At 43.0% G+C, this 23,596-nt stretch overlaps 1 protein-coding gene across 2 annotated transcripts in view; it reads left to right on the top strand.

Annotated features, from left to right (window-relative positions):
* ARMH3 (armadillo like helical domain containing 3) overlaps positions 1-23,596 on the top strand; it is a 184,813-nt gene that overhangs the window by 82,175 nt on the left and 79,042 nt on the right. For both annotated transcript variants that reach the window (XM_058671845.1, XM_058671846.1), the window contains exons 22-24: positions 12,999-13,081; positions 14,006-14,132; positions 21,562-21,637. In XM_058671845.1, coding sequence (XP_058527828.1) covers positions 12,999-13,081; positions 14,006-14,132; positions 21,562-21,637 — 286 coding nt within the window. The remainder of the gene's footprint in view (positions 1-12,998; positions 13,082-14,005; positions 14,133-21,561; positions 21,638-23,596) is intronic.

Here is a 23,596-nt window from a genome sequence, read left to right as displayed (position 1 = left end):
TTTATTTTTTTTTAAGATTTTTTTTTTTTTTTAATTTTGTTACAAAGTCAGATATACAGAGAAGAGGAGAGACAGGAAGATCTTCCTTCCGATGATTCACTCCCCAAGTGAGCTGCAACGGCCGGTGCTGTGCCGATCCGAAGCCGGGAACCAGGAACCTCTTCCGGGTCTTCCATGCGGGTGCAGGGTCCCAGAGCTGTGGGCCGTCCTCAACTGCCTTCCCAGGCCACAAGCAGGGAGCTGGATGGGAAGTGGAGCTGCCGGGATTAGAACCGGTGGCCATATGGGATCCTGGGGCGTTCAAGGTGAGGACTTTAGCCGCTAGGCCATGCCCGCCGGACCCAAATGGATTCTTAAAGCAGCAAACGTTGTGTTTAAGTTTCAAAATAATAAATAATGGTAATAGAATCCAGTAGGATGTGTGTTGTCATGATTTTTGTGAGCTAACTTCACTTTTCATAGAGCCATTCAACTTGGCTTTGAGTTGTTGTGAAAGGGATGATGGGTAATTTCTTTTTCCTTTGGCTCTTTTCTTACCCACAGATGTGTGGATTGTTTTTGACCAAGTAAAAATGGAAACTGGTAGTTTCTAAGCCATTAACCAAAGAATGAGCAGTATCTTCAGAGAGAAGCATGTAGTTGTTGGAGAGGGAAATACTTGAAAAGAGCCTCACAGAGTCAGCTTATTTTACTTCCACTGCAGGCAGAAAGGGGTACTGGGGAGGCTGCATTCAATTCGTGTAACTTCCCACAGTCTGAGAACATGGGTTGGAGTAAAGTCATTTAGATTGGCATTTTATGTGCAACATTGTGGATCACAGTCCTGCTTCACCTTTCATTCTTCCACATGCCAGGTGGCATCATTATTTTTATCCTCTTTTTTTGTTGAAGGGAATGGAGGTAGAGAAGGAAGGGTTAAGTGGCTTGCTAAGGATCATGGAGCCAGACAGACCTAAACAGAGTCCTGATTGGAACTTGGAGTTCCTGATTTCTGTGCTCGGCTGTGGATCACCAGGCAACAACATGTGCCTCCCTGCAGGAAGAGAGGCTCCCAAAGCCCCCAAAACAATCTGTTCAGCCTCACTGTGCTAAATAGCTTCCAAAGCATTCACGGCTTTGTGAAAGAGAGAAATCGTACATGGCCTGACCTTTTAGATACCTACAGGAGAAAGGGGGAGATCTCCAGAGTGTTCCAACTTTCTGGATCTAGCTGGATCTCCTAGCTGGCAGAAGCCTACAACTTCATGGTTGGGTATACCTTCAGGTTGAGAATTGAGAAATTCTGGGGGTGGGGAAAGTTTATTATATTGTAGGTGTCATCAACGTAGGACTGAAATTTTTTTGAGACAACGACTGGCTTTGAGCCATGGATTATATGGTAGTTCTTGTGTAAGTATAGTGGTGGCATTTTGGCAGCCCCTCCTGACTTTGAAAACTGTCTTTTGAAGTTTTTATTTCTATTGCTGATTGACTCCCAGTATGCCTTGGAGACAAGAACTCAGTCTAGATGCCCAACCTGGGAGGCAGGGATCCCATCCCATCACCCTCTGCCTTCCAGGTTGCACATCAATAGGAAGTTGGAGTCAGAATTAGAAACCAGGGCCCAAACCCAGGCACTCTGATAAATCAGAGATGTAGGTGAACTTTTATCTCCTTTTAGTTTCTTCATTAAACTTTCAATTTTGATGTGATTATAAACTTACAGGAAGTTACAAAAATAGTTTGTAGACCTTCATGTACCTCTCCCTTAGCTTCCACTGGTAGCAACTAGCATTTTATATAACTACAGTATTGCTGCTTTTAGTTTTAAAGAAGGTATAAGGTAGGAAAGTGCATGGCAGTGTGAAGCTAGAGTAGATAGGAAGAGGAGTTTTGGCAACTGCTATGGCCCTCTTGTTTTTAAAATTAGTTTTTGAGTTATTCTTACTCATTCCCATGAGTTTTGTCTGATTTAGGAAAATGTCACAAAATGTAGTCTCAACTTGAGGTCCCTAATTAAGATGGTTCCAGCTTCCAGGTGCTAAAAGATAGCCTGTGCTTTTTGTGTGTGTGTGTGTGTTTTTCCTTGTGTGAACAGTCAGTTCCTCTCTAAGTTAAAATGTTCTAGTGAAAGGGCATTGGAAGGTCTCTGGTCCTATAATTTAGTTAGGGAGTCTATGCAGCAGTGCTTGAGGGTGCTTGAGTGCTGAAAAAGAATACCAAGAAGCCTTTTTTTTTCCCCTTTCAAATCACTACATTTGGTTAATTCCAAAATTTACACTGTTTTGGATCTTTTGCTCATTCTCCTCAGAAATTTGGCAGAAACAAAAGCTAAGATTCTGTAACATGATCAGCCTGCTAGAGGGAGAAAATGATTCCCATGTAGAAGCCCCTAAATGAGTGAGAAATCCGTCTTTGTTGTTCTTTTCTCTGCATGTAAAGTCACTTCCTCTCCAGAGACGTATCAATTTTGGGAGGCCATCAGCTTTTCTGCAAGTCAGAGGGACTGGGGAAAGAGTAGCTGGGCTTTTGCTACTCTGCCAGTGGCGTTTCTAAAGGGCCATGGATCCTGAGTGAATGGACAGCTCTATTGGTCTCTCGTTTTGGCAGATAGTATGATGCTTGGTTTACTAGTTAGCTCCTGTAAGATGAAGTCTGATTAGTTGCTAGATAGCTTGAAGACTGATTTAATCCTGTTTGGCAGTGTTGGTGGGAAGTGGAATAAACTAGGTAGCATGGAGCCTGCATTGTCTTTGCTAAAGCATGCTGAAGGGCAACTGCACAGGATCCTACGTTTCTCAAATCTAAGATCTGGAAACTTTCATCAGCAGCCCATTGTTAGGGCCGGCATTGTAGCAGGTGGAACTGCTTGTGACACTAACTAGCATCCCATATGAGCGCCGGTTCATATCCCAGCTGTTCTACTTCCCATCCCTGTCCCTGTTGAAGCCTGGGCAGCAGAATATGACCTAAGTCTCGGCTACTATCACTTATGTAGGGCATCTGGATGGAGCTCCCAGTTTTGGCCTGCTTCAGTCTTGGTTGTTTAATAAAATCTGGGAGTGGGAGATCTCTCTGTATCTTTCTTTCCATAACTCTCACTTTCAAATCTTTTTTTTTTTTCTTTAGAGCTCATTTTCATGATAGAGGATGGATGGTGAGTGTGAGGATTGCATTGTCCCTAAATAAATGAGAACATGAAGTAGTTGAGAAACTTAGTTTCCCTCTAAATGAGTAAGGAAAATAGGAAGGACTGAACCTGACTTTCTTTTTTATACTTATTATTTGTTTATTTATTTATTTTTGGAAAGTCAGATATGCAAAAAAGAAGAGAGACAGAGAGGAAAATCTTCTGTCTAATGATTCACTCCCCAAGTAACCGCTACGGCTGCTGCTATGCCGATCTGAAGCCAGGAGCCTGGAGCTTCCTCCAGGACTCCCAAGTGGGTGCAGGGTTCCAAGGCTTTTGGTCATCTTTGACTGCCTTCCCAGACCACAAGCAGGGAGCTGGATGGGAAGCGGGGCCGCCAGGAGTAGAACTGGCGCCCATATGGGATCCTGGTGTATGCAAGGTGAAGACTGTAGCCGCTAGGCTACCACACCTGGCCCCAAACCTGACTTTCTTCTAACATCTAAAGAAAGGAGTTATGTTTTCTGGATCATTTAGAGTGGGTGTGAAAGGCTGTGCAGGCTATTAACATTGTTGTATGTACTCTGTTTACATGAGAGAAGGCTCAGAGCACACAACCAAAGCCATTTCATTATGTTTGATTCATTGGCCTATGTCCATGAGATGGTTAGGTTTGCAGCCGGACAGATTCCTATATTCTGAGAAGCCACCTAGTGTATTTTAAATTATTCTATTGGCAGTTGTTGGCCTCTAAATCCTTCACTGCTCTGCTGATCGACAGTGAGCCTGCTGATTGCTGGCAGTGTCCCTCGGTAATTGATGATTTTGTTCAGAGATGCTGGATGGCTGGAGTTTATGGTGCCCCTGGGGTTACAAGTAGCATTGGTTTCTTACACTGGTGCTATTTCCAGCCTGTCCTTTGAGTTTTTTGACTTCTCTCTTAAGTGATGGAGATGCTAATATTTCTCATGTATCAGTCACTGTGAAATTACTCATTTCCTCTAATGAGCAGGTTTTGAATTGGGTTCTGTGGCACGTTATCCTAGCTTCTTGCCAGGCCACAGAATAAGGCCTGACTAAATCTTGTTTTTGCTTTCTCTTTCACTTCTTAGCTTGTGAAAGCTGCTCGAATAGCTCTCTCTGACCTGATTCTTTAGAGACGTTTATTTTTGCTCTGCTGGAGGCTCTCTGTCTCCTTCCTGTTTTTAATCTTATTTAAATGTCATTCACTTGGTTTTGTAATTAAGCCTCCCCTCTGCATCTCCAAGGCAGGAGTCTGAACTACCACTTAATTGTGTCTTCCTGTGGCTAGCTTGTTCCTCTCTGCACCTGGTTTGCCTTGACATGGGAGACAAGTTTCAGTCCTGGAGAAATTCCCTTATCCATTATTCATTGTACTGCCACATGACAACACAATTTGCTGCCTTTTTCTTTGAAAGATGTATTTATTTTGGGTCTGGTGTGATGGGTTAATTGGCTAATATTGTCCCTACAAGTGTTGGGATCCCATATGCATGCTGGTTCATGTCCCAGCTACTCCGCTTCCCTTCCAGCTCCCTACTTGTCGCCTGGGAACACAGTGGAGGACGGCCTAAAGCCTTGAACCCATGTGGGAGATCCACAAGAATCTCCTAGCTTCAGATTAGCTCTACTCTGGCTGATGCAGCTATCTGGGGAGTGAACCAGCGAATGAAAGATCTTTCTGTCTCTCCTCTCCATAAAATCAGCTGGTTCACTCCACAAAAGACTGCAACAGCTGGAGCCGAGTCAATTTGAAGACAGGTACCAGGAACTTCCTCCAGGTCTTCCATGTAGGTTCAGGGGCTCAAGGACTTGGGACGTCCTCCATTGCTTTCTTAGGTATAAAGCTCGAGTATGTGTTCAGAACCAGAAATTCACACAAAGTAGATTTCAGCTTAAAATAAGCTTTATTGGGAGCACTCCTGGGCGAGGTTCGCTGGTGTGGTATAGACAGTGGGCCAGGGAATTCATGCCCAGGGGATATGAGGGGTTGTTTTTATCAGGGGCTATAGAGGTGGGGGTTGGGGGACAAAGGAATGTGCCTTCTAGAGTGTTATAGACTCCCTTCAACCTTGGTGAATCCGTACCTCACTGCTGGCCAAGAAGGAAGCTGCCTTGTGGTGTAGTCTTATCAGCCACCCTTCTCAGCCTCCTCCTAGGCCTCCCGTCACCCACCCTGGCTGGGCCTTATACTAGGTGATAAACAAGGAGCTGGATTAGAAGTGGAAGATCCAGGACACAAATCAGTGCCCATATAAAAAACTGGTGCTTGCAAGTGGAAGTTTAGTTTGCTATACCACTGTGCTAGCCCCACAGGAGGTGATTTCTATAGTTAGCATTTCTTCTTAAGGTATTGGTAAAGACATCAGAGAGGAAGGTTTGAGATGCTTTGTGCAAACTTCTAGCTCATTGTTTAACTGTCACTCTGTAGCTGTCACTCTGGCAGGAAATGATGCATTTGTTTATTATGTATCTCTCTGGCATTGGTGCTTTGGAGTGGTTCATTCCTGGGCTATGGAACATGGCACTCAGAAGAATTGTGCCCTAGGCTTGGAAAATCTTCCTCACCAAACTTCTTACCCCAGAAGACACTTTCTTCAATGAGCTGTGCCGTTCTCCCCAGGGGATGCATAGCCCTTGCTCAGCACTTGAGTGAAAGTGTTGACAGGATATGGAGTTCGGAAACGTATTTAGTCCTGAAGTCAGGCTTTCCTTGAGGGAGAGGCCTTTTGGTGTAAGCTCTTTGTCCCCTGCTTTTAACGTCTTTTGTTTGCCAGTGAGAAACATAGTAAACTAAAGGGCTAAGTTAAAGAGCCCTGACCCTTGGGTCTAACAATGACATGTACTGTACCTGATAGCAAACTCTTACAGACATATGACTGATTAACAATACTGTGTTTATTCTATCAGCTTCTTATCTTTTAGAGTTATCTTAACTCTTTCCTCTATTTACTGCTACTTGTGTGACTGTCCTTGGGACAATTTGGCTGGTCATGAGCCCAGATGACATCACATGGACAAGTGAATCGAGCAGTTTTCTAAAAATGCAGGCATGGGTGAAGCAGGAGGTGGCCAGCATGAGCTTAATGTCTCTTGTTTGTTGGTAATGACATCCTGAGTATACCCTTCTCTGCTGTCCTTGAAACTGCCCTTGACAGAGTGTCCTTTTCTTTGGGCTGCTGTCTAAACCCTGTGCAAGCTCTAACCCGCAGTAACTTGCTGGTAAGCTTGGTATTAATTGTAATGCCCATGTCCTTTTGATTCAGTTACAGGGTCCAGTAAACAAAGGGAATCCTGGCACCCTTTAAAATCCATATCGAGTCATGTTCCATGCAGTGTTGTGGGGTGAAAGTGAGATCATACCAGACATGTTTAAGGTTTAAAAAGGAGTCTTTATTAACCAAGCTTGGTGATAATAGAGCACACTAAAAATAGCAAATCAGAGTTCACACAGCAATCCAACCAATCATAATCCAACCAAACATAATCCCAAAAGGAGTTTGGGATCCTTAAGTCTATCCATTATGCTGAAGACCTATGTCCCAGCTTCCCCAACAATATAAGTTATCCTAAGAGAAATGCAACGAATGACCTGGACACACTTACAAAGCTTCTCTGCCCACATTCCACTACTGCTAGGCCCCACCTCTCCTGGAATTCCTGATAGTACACAAACCAGAAACAACATTACTATATCCATTTTCCAATCTAAGCAGTACACAGGGATCATGCTCAGGGGATTACCTGTCCTTGGTCAGCCAGAGTCACAGAAGCACCTGGCCAGAAAGAGAGCAAGAGCCCCAGCTTCATGGGCCTTTGAGAGGGGCTTGTGAGAGGAGTGGTTACACAACAATGCAATACTGTCCCCTCTTAGTTGATAGGTGAGTCACAGGTTGGCAGGAGCAAATACCTAAGTGTTGTGGGCTAAGGAGTTGATTCCTGCTGGTTGGGATGGGCAGGAACAGAAACTGGGCTTGTAGCTAAAAACACCTAGACTAATTGGACTTATCTGCATCCAATATCCTGGCTAGATTAGGACAAGGGGGGAGTGGTTGAGGACAGAATTATCATTCCAGTGCTGTTAGGACCCACCTTCAGGACAGAGGGTAGGGGACACAGCCAAATTTCATTTGCCCACTGGCAATGGGTGCTAGCTATCACTGGCTACACCCCATAACAGCAGGACATAATTGTGGAGGGGACAACCTTAAGAAATTTGCAACAGTTTTAGTGGACAGTGATGTGCTTCCTTTTTTCATTTTCTCTTTTTAAATTAGGATATTAGAGAATAAGTAGAGACAAAGAAAGGAGGGGGGAAGCTATGAGTTGTGAGATGTAGAATGAGAAACAGAAAACTGCTAGCTACAGTAGCAGCAGCTGAATGAGAGGTTCTGCTGGCCTGTGTTGAGCTGAGCTAAGCTACTGGAAATCTTTTCACTTTAAGAGCAAGTAGTAGGAAAGTAATATTGAAGTATTAAACCCCTGTACTTTTAAGAAGCAACCTAGGACCAAGAGGGAGAGGAAACCAAATGCTGCAAGAGAAAAACCTGGAGCAGCCAGTAGGTGGAGAAATGGATAAGGCAGAGCTCAAAGAAGCGGCTTAACAGTGTAGCCGGCAAGCTTGAGCACGCCATTTATAGTAAGCTGCCTCTCCCTGTAACATTCAGCTCGGTCTGGCACCTTTCTTTGTTTAATCTTATTCTTTGTGAAATGGTACAAAGAACACTAAACAGGAGATCATGTTCTAGTTCCAACTTTTGTCACTAATTTGGCAAGGATAGGATTGGGGAATGAAGTAAGCATGGAGTTTTCTTGTCGCAAAATGAGGAAATTGTATTAAATGACCTCTGAGGCTTCTTCTAGCTTTTTAAAAAAAGAAAAGAAAATCGAGGAGCTGGCACAATAGCTCAAATGGCTAATCCTCCACTTCTAAGTACCAGCATGCTATGCAGGAGCCAGTTCATGTCCCAGCTGCTCCACTTCCATGCAGCTCCCTGCTTATGACCTGGAAAAGCAATGGAGGTTGGCATAAGTCCTTGGTACCTTGTAAACATGGGAGGCCTGTGGGAAGCTCCAAGCTTTGTATTGGCTCAGCTCTGGCTTTTGTGGCTATTTGTGGTGTGAGCCAGCAGATGGAAGATCTTTGTTCTTCTCTGTGGATCTGCCTTTCCAGTGAAAATGAATAAATCTAAACAAAATTATTGTCAGCTATGTCCAAGCTTCCTATACTATCATATCTAGTCAGGGGACATCTGAGAATATGTGTGTGGTGGTGTATAAGATGCTGAGTAGGTGATGTAGGGAGTGCAAAGCAAGGGAGGTGAGGAAGGATAAAAGGACAATTGCATGAAGTGGCAGGGTACAAGGTAAATTAAATCAACAGCTATATTGTACGCAAACAATCCCAAGGCTGAAGAAGAGCCAACATGGTACCCTTCAAAATAACAGAGCAAAATGAAATACCTGGGAATAAACCTAACAAAGGATGTGGAAGACCTCTATGAAGAAAACTACAAAATATTAAGACAAAAAATAGAAGAAAACTTCAAAAAGTGAAGAAACATACCATGTTCCTGGATGGACAGAGTCAACATCATCAAAATATCCATACTACCAAAAGTAATATATACATTTAACGCGATTTCAATCAAAATGCCAAGAACATGCTTCACAGATCTGGAAAAAATAATACAAAGGTTTATCTGAAAACACAAAAAACCACGAATAGCCAGAACTATCCTGAAGAATAAGAACCTAGTGGGGAGGGATCACAATCCCAGGTCTTTGAACATATTATAGGGTGGTAGTTATCAAAACAGCCTGGTGCTGGTACAGAAACAGAGAGGTAGACCAGTGAAGTAGAACAGAAAGTCTAGAAGGGAACCCACACATGCACAACTGTCTAATCTTTGACAAGAAAACAAAAAACAATCTGGGAAAAAAGGAAGGTGTCTTCAATAGATGCTGTCGGGACAACTGACTAATAGCCTGTAGAAATAAGAAGCAAGACCCACACCTTTCATCATACAAAAATATCAAATCTAAATGGATAAAAGATCTAAACCTACACCCAGAAACCATCAAACTTTTGAAAGAAAAAGTTGGAAATACTCTGCAAGATAAAGATATAGGCACTGACTTCCTAGAAAAATCATTAAAAGCAAAGGAAGTCAAGAACAAAATAAATAAATGGGACTACATTAAGCTAAGAAGTTTCTGCACAGCAAAGGAAACAGTCAATAAAGTAAAAAGGCAACCAACAGAATGGGAGAAGATCTGTGCACACTACACAGAAGACAAAGGGCTAATTTCCAAAATATATAAAGAACTCCAGAACAGCAATAATGTCAAAGCAAACAAACCAGTCAAGAAATGGGCACGGGAAATCGGCAGACACTTTACAAAGGAACAAATTCAGATGGCTGACAGACACATGAAAAAATGCTCAAGCTCTCTGCCAATAAGGGAAATTCAAATGAAAACAACACTTAGGTTCCACTTAGTGGCAGAAAGAATTGCCCACTTGCGGCAAGATTGGCAGCGATTCATAACTGGTGAACTATCAAAACCACTTGAGTAAGAACCGCGGAGCATGCCCTACATCTGGGACCTGGGGTGGGTGGGAAACTGGGTGGGGCTTCTCCCTTAATATTCCCCTTTAAACATGAAGGAAACAATATGGAAATAACAGTCTTACCCACCTTCCTATAGCCCTTGAACCTTTTTACCCTAACTATGTAAAAATTGTCAAAAATAAAAAATAAAAAAAAGAATTGCCCACTTGCAGAAAACTACCAACACCACCTGCTGCCAAGGTTGTGGAGAAAAATGAACCCTACTCCACTACTGGTGCAACAACTATGGAAGTCAGCATGGAGAACACTGAGGCAATTAAAAATCCACCTACCATATGACCCAGGAATACCACTCCTAAGAATATATCCAAAAGATTTGTTATACGAAAAAGCAGTATGCACCCCAGTGTTCATTGCAGCACAATCAACAATCACAAGAACAAGGAAAAAACCTAAATGCCCACTAACAGAAGGCTGGATAAAAAAAAACTGTGGTTCATCCACACTATGGAATACTACTCAGCTATTAAAACAAAACAAAACAAAACAAAACAAACAAAAACACAGAAATACAATACTTTGTGCCCAAATGGGCCAAACTAGAGACCATTGTGCTAAGGGAAATGAGCCAATCCAAAAAGGTCAGATATCATATATTTGCTCTAATATAAGGTAATATGATGTCAAATCTAGGCACATTACATGTGAATCCTACCTTATGTCACTTCATACTTAACCTGTACCTTGTGTAAGAAGACCTTTTGATGTAATTCCTTAATCAAGCAACCATAAGAGATTGATTGTTTATAATTATCTGAGATGGTCAGTGTCCCTTTTATCGTTGTTATTGGTACTGCCCATAAATAATGAAGACCTAGTCCTCATTGTACCTTCATTAGGACCCTGGGATACAAGAGTGAACTCACAATGAAATGACTGACAGTCTCCTACATGGTTGGGAGACACTCCAGTGGCAGCATGATGGACTTGGGAACATTTACAAAAGATGTCCATTATGAGACTGGAGGGGAGAACAGAAGGGAGAGGAGGGGAAAGGGAGACTCCAATGCCTACTAAACTGTATCAAAGAATTTTTAAAAAAGGACAATTGCATGAATTAGGGGGCTGGCATTTTCTTTTGGAGATGGCTTATGATCTTTGATATCAGTCTGTAGGAGCCAGGTTTAAAGTTGCTTTGTTCATTTTAGCTGCCTGCTAAAATTCCTCCAGAAATAACTACTTTTAGGTGAGAAAACCCTGGTGCTTTGGTTGGGAGGAAGAGCTGACTCAGCAGGGGTCCGGGAGGCCCCTGCAGTGCTCTCTGAGAGGAACTTGGCTCGCTGGACTCTGCTTGGACCGTTGGGCTCTGTCGAAGTCCCTGATGCTCGGGTCACAGGTTGTCTCTAGGCCTGTACCAAAATTGCTTTTTTCCTGCTTCCCATTTATCACTTGTGACCCCTGATTGATTCCCAGAGATCAAGAGTTGCTGTATTCCAGTGGAGAATCCATAAATCATTGCTCCCACTTCCTTTCTTCTAGATTTGCTGCCTCTTAATTACCACGTAGCCACTGCTGAGGCTGCATCTTTGTACTATGTGTGCTGGGGACAAAAGTCCCTGCTGATTGGATGTATGCAAAATCTGCTTTGTCTTTATTCAACCATTGCACTTTGCAGAGTGCCACACGTGCTTCTCATCCCTCTCTCTTGTCTCCTGCAAGTTCAGAGTCTGGTTGCCAATGGCTTATCCATTAACAGGGCTTGTCTGTCTTCTTGGCTTAGGCCATGAAATGGGCAGCTGCTAATAACTCAGCAAAGCGCTTTTCACTGGAAGGGGAAGCTTGGACTAGCTAGCTCCTTTCATTCCCTGCATATTCTTTGTAGGAACTAAGCAGACTGTATGATCTAAAATGAGCTTCCATGAAGCTTTAAAATGATTTTTTTGGTCTATTTATAACAACAGATCAGTTATTAACAGACACCATCTAAAAAGGTCAGCTACTTATTATTTGTTTTCCATTATGAAGTTCCAGAGAACTTCAGGCTGGGAAAGGACTAGAGAGTTTCTGAATGAGAATCCTGTCCCCTGCTCACTTTATCTCTAGCAATACCTTTTTGCTGTTTGAAGAGAGGAATCAGGCTTTAGATATAGATTTTAGGTGAAACTATTATCCTTACCCGGCCTACTGTTTCTGTACTGTTGCTGTGCTTTCAGAGCAGTGAAAGTGATGGTGTTTGTGGCAGGCAGAAAGGGTCTGGAGAGTCTCACTCCAACTTAACTTTGCCCACTGTTCCAGATCAAAGCTCACGTCTCATCTCCAAGGGTAGAAAACTTCATAGAACGCTCAGACAGCAGGCCTGGCAAAGAAAGCAGATTCAGTATTGAAAAAGAGAGGTCAGCCAATCTGGGGGAGCTTTGAAGAGGAGAACATAGGAGAATTACAAGTTGTTAACAGTTGTTGAACCCTTTACTTATGACTTCGCTTCCACCAGGGGAGCTAGGTCCAGGGTATTATTCAGGGAGAACTTCGAAGCAGGGTTTGGATATACCCTAGATGAGTGAGTGCAAGGGAGCTGGAAATTTTTTTTTTCTAATCTTCGTATTTCCAAAATATCTGTTAAGCTCCGCTGTTAATCTAGTGTCTGGGCAGTCAGCTCTTCTGCTGAGCTTGCTTGGGTTTTAGCCATTCCTCACTGAGGAGTGCTGGGCAGAGAGGAAACCTTTTTGGTAGATGTTGTCGCTTTCAAGAGAAGACAGCAGGTTGCTCTTTTGTCTGAATAACTGCACCAGTAATGGGCTTGTAAGATCCCTTCCTACCTCGAGGGGAAGCCGAGCTGTAGCTTATCGGATTGCTGTCACATCTGGAGACCAATTGGGATTGGTATACGTTCCTTGTAGCTGCAATGTTAGTTAAAGACTGGTGACAGTAGATGGTAGCAGCCTGCAATGAAAGGGAATACTTATTTTCACCTCCAAATTGAACAGATTTCATGGGGAAATCACCATGTGGTAGTAAATTTAGAACACTAAGATGTCAGTTTTATAGTCACATTTCTGAACTTAAATGCTATTTAAGAAGTTGTAGAAAGTCAATTTAAAAAAATCTTTAATGGGTAAATAAGCTTTGATTACATATACCCTCTTTGCTTTCAGAAAGGGCTTGGGAGCTGAGATTTAACACATGCTAACTGTGTGGATTTCAGTAGAGACAGTCTGCTTTTATTTCACTTTATTATATTATAGTTCAACTAGTTTGTTGACATCTTCCTTTCTCTCTCTCTCTCTCTCTCAAAGCCTTGATAAATTTGCTGAAGTTCCTTATGTCAAATGAGACTGTACTTTTGGCCAAACACAACATTTTTACATTAGCCCTTATGGTGAGTAAGAAAACAAATATTTTATTTTTCTGAAGCCTCTTACTAAGATAGAAATTGACTGGTTTAAAAATAGCAGCTGGTGGTCTGGGAATCAAAATGTAGAGGGAACCAGTCTGTATTTTCTCTCTGTCAGATCAGCATCTCTAGATTAGTACTCCCCAATCTTGCCAGTGTCTTTGGCAGAAGAGTGTGGTGTGGCAGGCCTAGGGATGGGTCATATTTTTGTGTATGAATGCTGAGCCTTAGTCTTAGCTGAGAGACTGTGCATACTATACTACTGCAGTCTCTAGGTTGATAAATAGCAGTGCTTCTAGAATGTGAGTGATTCCATCATGCCTGCACCAGTTTCTGAGAGATACCATAACTATTTATTTATCAAGCTGGTTCTTTGGAGTATAAAGAGACCATTGTGCCTCTGACCATTTTATTAGGTCGTTACTCCATGTATTTGTAGATGTTCAGCATTCAGTGGGAGGAAAATCTCAAATTGGAGTTGGTTTCAATTGTGTATAATTCTATCCAACATAGCTAGTTGTAAGCAACCTATGTTACAACAGCAAGGTCATGCAGAGTTGGGAAGAGATGTGTAGCAGCACATCATTATATCATATTCCTGTTACATGGATTTAAGATATATAAAATAATCTACAGGGTATAAATAACATATAAAAGGTAGAAAATAATTAGCAAGTGATAAAGTTTGATTATTATCACAATTTCCATATAATTTGTTTCATTGTAAGTTTGTACACGTGAATTTCACTAGTAGCTCTGTTTAATCAATTTTTAAAAATTCCAAAACTTGTAACAGTTGAACAAAATTAATCTTTTGGAAACTAGCAAGAGCTGGCTCTACTTTACCATTAGAATTTACTTCTGATCTTCATAATCCATTGCCTGTATATGGGCTTTTGTCTTTTTTAGATTGTGAACCTATTTAATATGTTTATCACGTATGGTGATACATTCCTGCCAACCCCCAGCAGCTATGATGAATTGTATTATGAGATTATCCGCATGCATCAGAGCTTTGACAACCTCTACTCCATGGGTAAGAATTCTTTTTACTCTTATCTCTATCGGCTGGTTTTTTTTTTTTTTTTTTTTTTTTTTTTTTGGCAAATAAGAGGAAAAGGCCTGAAAAGATTCCCTTATAGTTATGTGAAGCACTTATGTGGCATAGAAATGTAGTAGTGTCCTCTTCTTGGGCAAAAGGAAGGTATAGATGGGCCTTTTGCCTAGGGGCAAAAGATTTCATCTCAGTGGAAAGTTGATTAGTAACCCTTTGTTACTTGTAAAAAAGAACAGGGAGGCTCAAACATTCAGTGAGTGCCAGTGAGGTGGGGGTACAAGAGTAGTTGGCAGTCGACTGCAGCAAGTAGAAGAGCTTGAACCCACAGGAACACTGTGTGATTTGAGAAGGTACAGGGTTTTTAAGGAGGCTTGGTGTACCTATATATTACTAGCATCACAACAGAAAGTATGCATTCTTACAAATATTTTATTGATTGGCTGACTGGAAATGTACTTTGCAGTCATCTATAGAGAGTGTATCTTACTTTTGAAAGACCTTGTATTTGTCTGCAAGTTTGGGGAAAGGGCCAAGTGAGCTACCTGATATTTGAAAGGTAAACAGAAGTGCCCAGTGTGATGGCTCAATTGGCTAAATCCTCACCTTGAAAGTTTCAGAATCTCATATGGGTGCTGGTTCATGTCCTGGCCACTCCACCTCCCATTCAGCTCCTTGTTTATGGCCTGAGAAAACAACAGAGAACAGCCCAAAGTCTTGGGATCCTTGCACGCATGTGGGAGACCTGGAAGAAACTCCTGGCTCCTGGCTTCAGATCAGCTCAGTTCCAGCTTTTGCAGCCATTTGTTTTTTTTCTTTTTTCTTAAGATTTATTTTATTTATTTTTTTTATTGATATACATATACAAAGAGGAGGAGAGACAGAGAGGAAGATCTTCTGTCCAGTGATTCACTCCCCAAGTGAATGCAATGGCCGGTGCTTTGCCAATCCGAAGCCAGGAGCCAGGAACTTCTTCCAAGTCTGTAGGCTGTCCTTGACTACTTTCCCAGGCCACAAGCAGGGAGCTGGATGGGAAGTGGAGCTGCCGGGATTAGAACCGGCACCCATATGGGATCCCAGCACATTTAAGGCGAGGACTTTAGCTGCTAGGCCACACTGCCAGGCCCTTCGTAGCCATTTAGGGAGTGAACCAGCAATGGAAAATCTTTCTCTCTGTCTCTCCTCTCTATGGATTAACCTTTCTAGTAAAAATACGTATGTAGGGCTCGGCGACGTGGCCTAGTGGCTAAAGTCCTCGCCTTGAACGCCCCGGGATCCCATAAGGGGGCCAGTTCTGATCCCAGCAGCTCCACTTCCCATCCAGCTCTCTGCTTGTGGCCTGGGAAAGCAGTCGAGGACAGCCCAAGAGTTTGGGACCCTGCACCTGCGTGGGAGACCTGGAGGAGGTTCCTGGTTCCCAGCTTCGGATCGGCACAGCACCAGCTGTTGCGCTCACTTGGAGAGTGATTCATCGGATGGAGGATTTTCCTCTTTGTCTCTCCTCCTCTCTGTATATCTGACTTTGCAATAAAAATAAATAAATCTTTAAAAAAAAATATGTATGTAAAAAAAAAGAACTAAATGAAAACAGAGAACAGCTCAATAAGGCTATCTTATTTTAAAAACTCCAACATGCTAGATTTACTCAGATATAATTGATACAATAAAATGTACATATTTCAGATATACAAGTTTGATGCATTTTAACATATAGACCAATGTATCATATTTATCTAAGAACCATCACAACAAACCAGGGAATGAGTACATTCATCAGCTTTACAGAGTTAGCTTGTATCCCTTTGGCGTCCTTCTCTCATACCCATGTCTCATCTTCATTGCCCCACTCCCACCCTAGTGTCCTGTCCATGTACAAGAACTGATGTGCTTTTTGTCACTGTAGATTCTTTGCTTTATACTCTGTGATAAGGCTGAAAACCCCAGCCCTCCTTGAGACTATTATATTGTGCAAAAAGTAGAGAGGATTTAGAATATGTACCAAGACAAAGAGTAGAAGTAAATAGTATAAAATTGCCTGGGAAGAAAAAAGACCTCCTTTTTTAGAGTAGTAAAGGCAAACTTTTCAATTTATATTATAGAAGTAAATTGTGGAATCTTTTTAAAAATATTAATTATATTTGAAAGGCAGAATGAGAAAGGGAGAGATAAGGGATAGGAGAGTTGTTCCGTGTGTTGATCATTCCCCTCTGACTACAACAGTTGGTTCATTTCCCAAATGGCTGCAGTGACCAGACCTAGGGCAGGATTGGGGCTGGTGCCTGGAACTCCTGTCTAGATCTGCAACATAGCTATAGAGGCCCAATGACTTAGGCCATCTTCTGCTTTTCCCAGACTATTACCAGAAAGTGGGAGTGGAGGTGGAACAAGTAGGACTCAAACTGGTGCCCATCTGGGGATGCTAGCATTACAGGCGGTGGTTCCGTCCGCTACGCCACATGTATTAACTGCTGTGCCAAATGCTTGCCCTTATATCTCTTTTTTAGTGATTGCATAGTATGTTATTTTTATATGCCATAATTTGCTACATAAATGACTAGTTTGAAGTATTTATGGAATTTTGGGATAATTTTGTGTTTAAATTTGGTAGTTCAGAAAGAATATAAATCTGACGACACTTCCAAAGGAAATGCAGTGATGAGTTCATGTGGGTGCTGTTCACTAAGGCATAGGGCTCACAGGATGTGAGAAGCCACCACAATGACTGCATTGGCTAATCCCCCACCTGCAAACACCAGGATTCCATGTGGGAGCCAGTTTGTATCCCAGCTGCCCCACTTTCCATGTAGCACCCCGTCTGTGGCCTGGAAAAGCAGTAGAAGACAGCCCAAAGCCTTAGGACCCTGCACCCACATAGGAGACCCAGAGGAGGCTCCTGGCTCTTGGCTTTGGATGGAGTCAGCTCTGGCTGTTGCGACCACAATGGAAGATCTTTTTCCCTGTCTCTCCTTCTCTCTGTAAATCTGCTTTTCCAATAAAAATAAGTAAATTTTTAAAAGTAAAAAGTAATCTGTTGACCTCTCTTGGAGCCTGAGAAGGGGAAATTCAGCTCAATTCCCTGATATTCAGCCCTTGTCATCAGAGAACTTAAGGTCTAGTGAGGGATGTACTGGAAAGCCAGTGTGCCTAGTAGGGAATTTTTTAAAATTTTCTTTTAGTTGAAAAGGATACATTTTGGGGAGGGGTGGGGAGAACCCAAGTACCTATGTAACTGTGTCACATAATACAATGTAATTAATGAAGTAAAAATAATAAATAATTAAAAGAAAAAAAAAAGAGAAAAGGATACATTTGCATGTGGACCTCCTATTAGGATGTGGAAGGATTGAGGAATAGGGAAAAGTGGACAAGACGATTTGTTTCCAATTTTCTTTTTCTTTTTTCTGTATCTGGGGGGAAGGGGGGAGAGAAGGGGAGAAACTGCTCCCAGCATCCTAACCGCATCAATTTCTGAGGATGGGGAATGGCCACCCAGTGTCATCCCACGGTTCCTAATGTGGAGCATTTTCTAAGAGTACTGCTGAAGAGGTTTCAGTAGTGTTGAAATGCTGTTGATTTTGTTCATCCAAGAAGAGGAAATCCTTCCAAATTTCGGTTGGTCGACATGGTCCACCTTAGAGTCTCCATTCACTCAGATATTTGCTGTCAATACTTGACTAGGATAGTCGATCAATTTGTTCTGCTCTCATTCCTCTGCTATGGTATTAGATGTCCTCTTCAGGAAAAAAATGGACTGTTTCATCTCCCCTGTGCATTGGACATGCTGTCTACTGCACCATCTTCAGAAACTAAGGAGTCCCAGTTTTGACACACACACTCCACGGTCAGATCACAGATCCTGCTGTTCCCTCTGTGGTTGGAGTTCTGAGTCCAGCAGGTCAGTTGGTAGGATCTCCAAAGACACCCTATCTGAGATGACCCCAGATCTTACATCTGTGTGTGCTGGCAGTATGTGGTCTGGCTCAGTTTGTCATCCCCATCAACCTATACACACACTAGTGGTTGCAGTTGCTGGGTCAGTTCTGTCTTGAGTTCCATCTCTTACGCAAACCAGTGGATTCTGTGGCCCAGCCCAACCCTGCCACCACACAGTTGGCCTTCATGTACACCATTGGTGACTGCAACCCAGTCGGGGCAATCCCCAGCAACTCCCCCAGCCCTTGTTCCTGCACATGATGGTATGTACAGCAGATATGTCTGGTCTGTCCTGCATTCTGCTCAGCTTTCGTACACACCAATGGGTGCTGCAACCTAGCTTAGTTCAACTGACCCCACTATCTAACCCACACTTAAACTAGTGGGTGCTACCACCTATCCAGTCAGGTCCACCCGCAGACCTGGTTCCACCTCAATAAATTTGACAGTTGAGTTGAAAAAGGCCCATTTGACCTGCTGAAGCTGGTTTGTGTATTGCCTGAACACATTTGTGCATGCACATGGTGAAACCCGAGTTCAGACTGTAGAGCTCTAACTTGGTGCTGTACTAACTTCCTCTGCACTAAATCTTGTGATTTAGAAAAGTAACCCTCTGGAGCCCAGCATGATAGTTTAGCGGCTAAAGTCCTCGCCTTGCACGCACCAGGATCCCAGATGGGTGCCAGTTCTAATCTCGGCAGCTCTACTTCCCATCCAGCTCCCTGCTTGTGGCCTGGGAAAGCAGTCGAGGACAGCCCAAAGCCTTGGGTTCCTACACCCGCATGGGAGACCTGGGGGAGGTTCCTGGCTGCTGACTTCGGATCGGCAAAGCACCTGCCGTTGCGCTCACTTGGGGAGTGAATGATCGGACAGAAGATCTTCTCTGTCTCTCCTCCTCTTTCTGTATATATCTGACTTTGCAATAAAAATAAAATAAATCTTTTAAAAAAATAACTCTCTGTAATATACTTTTATTAAGGTTCCCATCTTTGCTGTAAAATTACCTTTGTTCTTAAAAATGAGTAATTGCTGGCACAGAGGCAGAGCAGCCTGCCAAGTTTTCCTTTTCCCTGTTATCACCATGGACCTTCCCCTGACAGATCTGCTACCATGGCAGCTGTTCTTGGTGCATAGTGATCCTGGGTCAGGGGCACATGGTACTCAGACGTGTAGTTCCTTTGCACATGACTCATGTATCCTCATGCTGGGCCCCACTTGGCTTTTTCTGGAAAAAGTCTCAGATATGTTCCTTTGTTCATTTGGGAGGCAGCTTCTTAAAATTAATAATAGCCAAAGTCTACCTAGCACTTATCATGTGGAAGCCACTAATCTTAGAGCCTTCTGTGTACTGACCGATTTAATTCTCACAAAAATCCTTCCCTTCACGCACATGTTACTGTTTTTCTCTAGTAGGTGGCAGAAACTGGACTTGAGCCCTAGCAGTTAGTATCAGAGGCCATGTACTTTATTTACTTCTCTACTAAAGTAGAGAGAAGTACAGCTCTGGGGTCATTGCCTCTGGATTCAGATTCCATCTTCATCACCTAGAGCCGTGTAAATGACCTCAGTCAATTGCTTATCTTCTGTGAATCAGGTTCCTCATCTATGTTCAGTATTACTGATATACCTTTGCTCAGTGCCTGAGTCCACACACTTCTTTTTACTTGACCATTCTTTAAAAACACGTATTTGGAATACCCAGCATGGTGTTTGCTCTTTTCTCCTTTTTTTTTTTTTTTAAAGATTGTATTATTATTGGAAAGCCGGATATACAGAGAGGAGGAGAGACAGAGAGGAAGATCTTCTGTCCGATGTTTCACTCCCCAAGTGAGCCGCAATGGGCCGGTGCGCGCCGATCCGAAGCCGGGAACCAGGAACCTCTTCCGGGTCTCCCACGCGGGTGCAGGGTCCCAGTGCTCTGGGCCGTCCTCCACTGCTTTCCCAGACCACAAGCAGGGAGCTGGATGGGAAGTGGAGCTGCCGGGATTAGAACCGGCGCCCATATGGGATCCTGGGGCTTTCAAGGCGAGGACTTTAGCCGCTAGGCCACGGCACCGGGCCCCTCTTTTCTCCTTTTGTTTTTCCTTTTGCTTTTAAGGATTTACTGTTATACCTGAAAGATAGAGTTACAGAGAGAGGGAGAAACAGAGATCTTTCAGCCTCTGTTTCACTCCCCAAATTGCACTTTTGAAGCCAGGAACTGGGAGCTTCTTCTGGGTCTCCCACATGGGTATAGGGGACCAAGCACTTGGGCCATCTTCTGCTTTCCCAGGCACATTAGCAGGGAGCTGTATCAGAACTAGAACAGCTGGGACTTGAATCAGTGCCCATATAGGTTTTAGGCACCACAGATGGCCATTGAACTCCTATGCCACAATACCAGCCCCATGTGCTTGGTCTTTCAGGGTGCACTCGTTCTGTTTGTCTCTTTTCTGACATTGCACAGGTACTTTAATGTATAGCTCTGAAGATTGTAGTTAATAGGGGTTGTGTTAAGTTCTGTGTTTTAGTCATATCTCCTTTGGGCGAGTTTAGAAAAGAGGTAGAATTTTGTCAGATAAGGGAAGAATATTTCCTGTTGATTCATTTTGCAGTTCACACAGTTAAGTTGAAGGAGCAAAGATGAATTACTCCTTGATTGAAACATAACCATTTTGTAGCTGGAGAGATTATTTTTTTTTAAAGATTTATTTATTTTTATTGGAAAATCAGATTCACAGAGAGATGGAGAGACAGAGAAAAATCTTCCATTCACTGATTCACTCCCCAAGTGCCCGCTATGGCCAGAGCTGAACCAATCTGAAGCCAGGAACCAGGAACTTCTGGGTCTCCCATGTGGGTGCAAGGTCCAAAGGCTTTAATTTATCCTCTACTGCTTTCCCAGGCCACAAGTACGGAGCTGGGTGGGAAATGGAGGCAGGTGGGACACAAACCAGCACTCTTATGGGATCCTGGCGCATGCAAAGCAAGACTAGCCACTAGGCTCTTGTGCTGAGTCCCCTTGAGAGATTATCTTGATGTTTTTGTTGTTGTTGTTGTTTGCACATGTAAATTGACAAAGATGTACTTGAAGCAGAAGCGGATCCTGACTTAGACAGCTGGGTTTACTAAATCAGCCCTGGCCAACAGGGAAGCAGTTGATGTGGCAGCCAGCTTAACCTCACATCACCACCCCAATGGAGATTTTGAATGAATATCTGCATATTAGCAGCAGGCAGGGCAAACACAAGCCAAGAAGTTGTGATGAATTTTGATAGAAACTGAAAAAGAAAGTAGAGAAAAAGTTACCAGCAAAAGTAGTTAAGAGAATTCTAACAGCCCTTACATTTTTCTGTAGGCTGAGGATGTGTTTAACAGAAGATTGGCACAGGCTTTGTTTGGTTATTGCAGTAGTGCTATTCTGAGATGTGTCTTCATTTCTCATGTTTGTGTTTTAGAGCAGGAGTTTAACAGATCTATGCTCTTTTCTTCTTTGCAGTTCTGAGGCTTTCTACTAATGCAGGCCAGTGGAAGGAAGCTGCTAGCAAGGTCACCCACGCCTTGGTTAACATCAGGTAAGGAATAAGAATTTATGCTTTTCAGAGCTCCTTGGCTCATCCTGAAGTGTATTGTATCTCTCTAAGTAGACTGCATGGAACAACAATGCTATTTTAAGCCTTGATGTCTGTAGGAGTAGAAGAAATTGTCATCCTTGATCAAGGAATGCAGGAGTATACAAGACTTTTCATTTTGTCATATTGAAACAGATCGAAGTGCTGATTGTTCTGTGAGTTCTCTACCAGAAGATAGTTGCAAGCTCTTTTCAGGCATCGTAGTTGCCAATGTGATTTTTGCACATAGGTCATCTGAAAGCGCTCCTTTGAAGAATGTTTCTTCCATTTATGTATGACTTCAGTGAATGACTCATGAGGATCTAGAACTTTGACATTTTACTGTATGTAGCTGATTCTATTTATGGTGAACAGAGCCAGTGAAATCCATAGGGCTAAGTCATTTTAGGTTCCTTAAATAGCAGGGCAATTATAGTGTGCCATATGTATGTATTGGATAAAACATGGAATTGGTCTGCACTTTGAGGAAGCACCACTCCCTCACAAAGGAGAGCTGTCAGTGAATGGACAGCAGAACCTGCTATCGGTGTTGTGAAGTCTGACTTTTTCCTTAGATTCCTTGTTCCCTTGGAGCCTATGATTTGCCATTTTCTCAACAGTCATGAAATCATTTTTTTGCGAACAATTGAGAAATTAACGTTAAGTAAAGAGGCAAACCCAACAGATGGAGAACTTGCTATAGCTCCAGATGTAAGCTTTGCCAGACGTCTCTGTAATAGTAATGCACATTTACAACTTGTTATGTAGATTCTAATGTGTGACAGAGCTGAGATGTGATGTTTGTGTCTGGATCTTTCTTTTTTCGTAAAGATAAAATATCCTATTTCTGCAATGATTTAGTACAGTATTTGGCACATATGGGAATAAAAGGAAAAGTGTGAAATGTTTGTGTGGAGGACTGGGATAAGGGAGCATGGGGTCAGCTGTGCAAACAGGATTGCTGTGAAGGTTGCTCTATTATCTGTCCCAGAAGACATTTTGCAACACATTTTTTTTTTTTTTTTTTAGATGTATTTATTGGGCCCGGCGCCTTGGCCTAGCGGCTAAAGTTCTCGCCTTGAAAGCCCCAGGATCCCATATGGTTGCCGGTTCTAATCCCGGCAGCTCCATTTCCCATCCAGCTCCCTGCTTGCGGTCTGGGAAAGCAGTCCAGGACGGCCCAAAGCTTTGGGTTCCTACACCCGCATGGGAGACCTAGAGGAGGTTCCTGGCTTCTCATTGGCTCACCTCCAGCCATTGTGGTCTCTTGGGGAGTGAACCATCGGACGGAAGACCTTCCTCTCTGTCTCTCCTCCTCTCTGTATATCTGGCTGTAGTGAAAAAATGAATACATCTTTTAAAAAAAAGATGTATTTTTTTTATTGGAAAGTCAGATATACAGAGAGGAGGAGAGACAGAGAGGAAGATCTTCTGTCCGATGGTTCACTCCCCAAGTGAGCCGCAACGGGCTTATGCGCGCCAATCCGAAGCCGGGGACCAGGAACCTCTTCCGGGTCTCCCACGCGGGTGCAGGGTCCCACTGCATTGGGCCGTCCTCGACTGCTTTCCCAGGCCACAAGCAGGGAGCTGGATGGGAAGTGGAGCTGCCGGGATTAGAACCGGCGCCCATATGGGATCCCAGTGTGTTCAAGGCGAGGACTTTAACTGCTACGCTATCATGCTGAGCCCAACAAACAGTTTTATGGCTCTCACAAATATATGGGTATCTACACTTAGCAAGTAGTCTAGGTACTGTGGTGAGACCTTTTGATGGGTGTTGTTTTCTGTGAGAATCAGGAGTTACCAACTGCCTTCTCCCAAATATTCCCCTTGTTACACAAGGACAGGGTGACAGATAATGGCTGTTTGAACTACTAGATCTTGGATTCAGTATGAAATATATATGGGTGTGGCCAGTATTGT

The sequence above is a fragment of the Ochotona princeps genome, chromosome 13 (genome assembly GCF_030435755.1).
Source record: "Ochotona princeps isolate mOchPri1 chromosome 13, mOchPri1.hap1, whole genome shotgun sequence".
Lineage (NCBI taxonomy): Eukaryota > Metazoa > Chordata > Mammalia > Lagomorpha > Ochotonidae > Ochotona > Ochotona princeps.
This window is presented reverse-complemented; position numbering and strand designations above follow the sequence as displayed.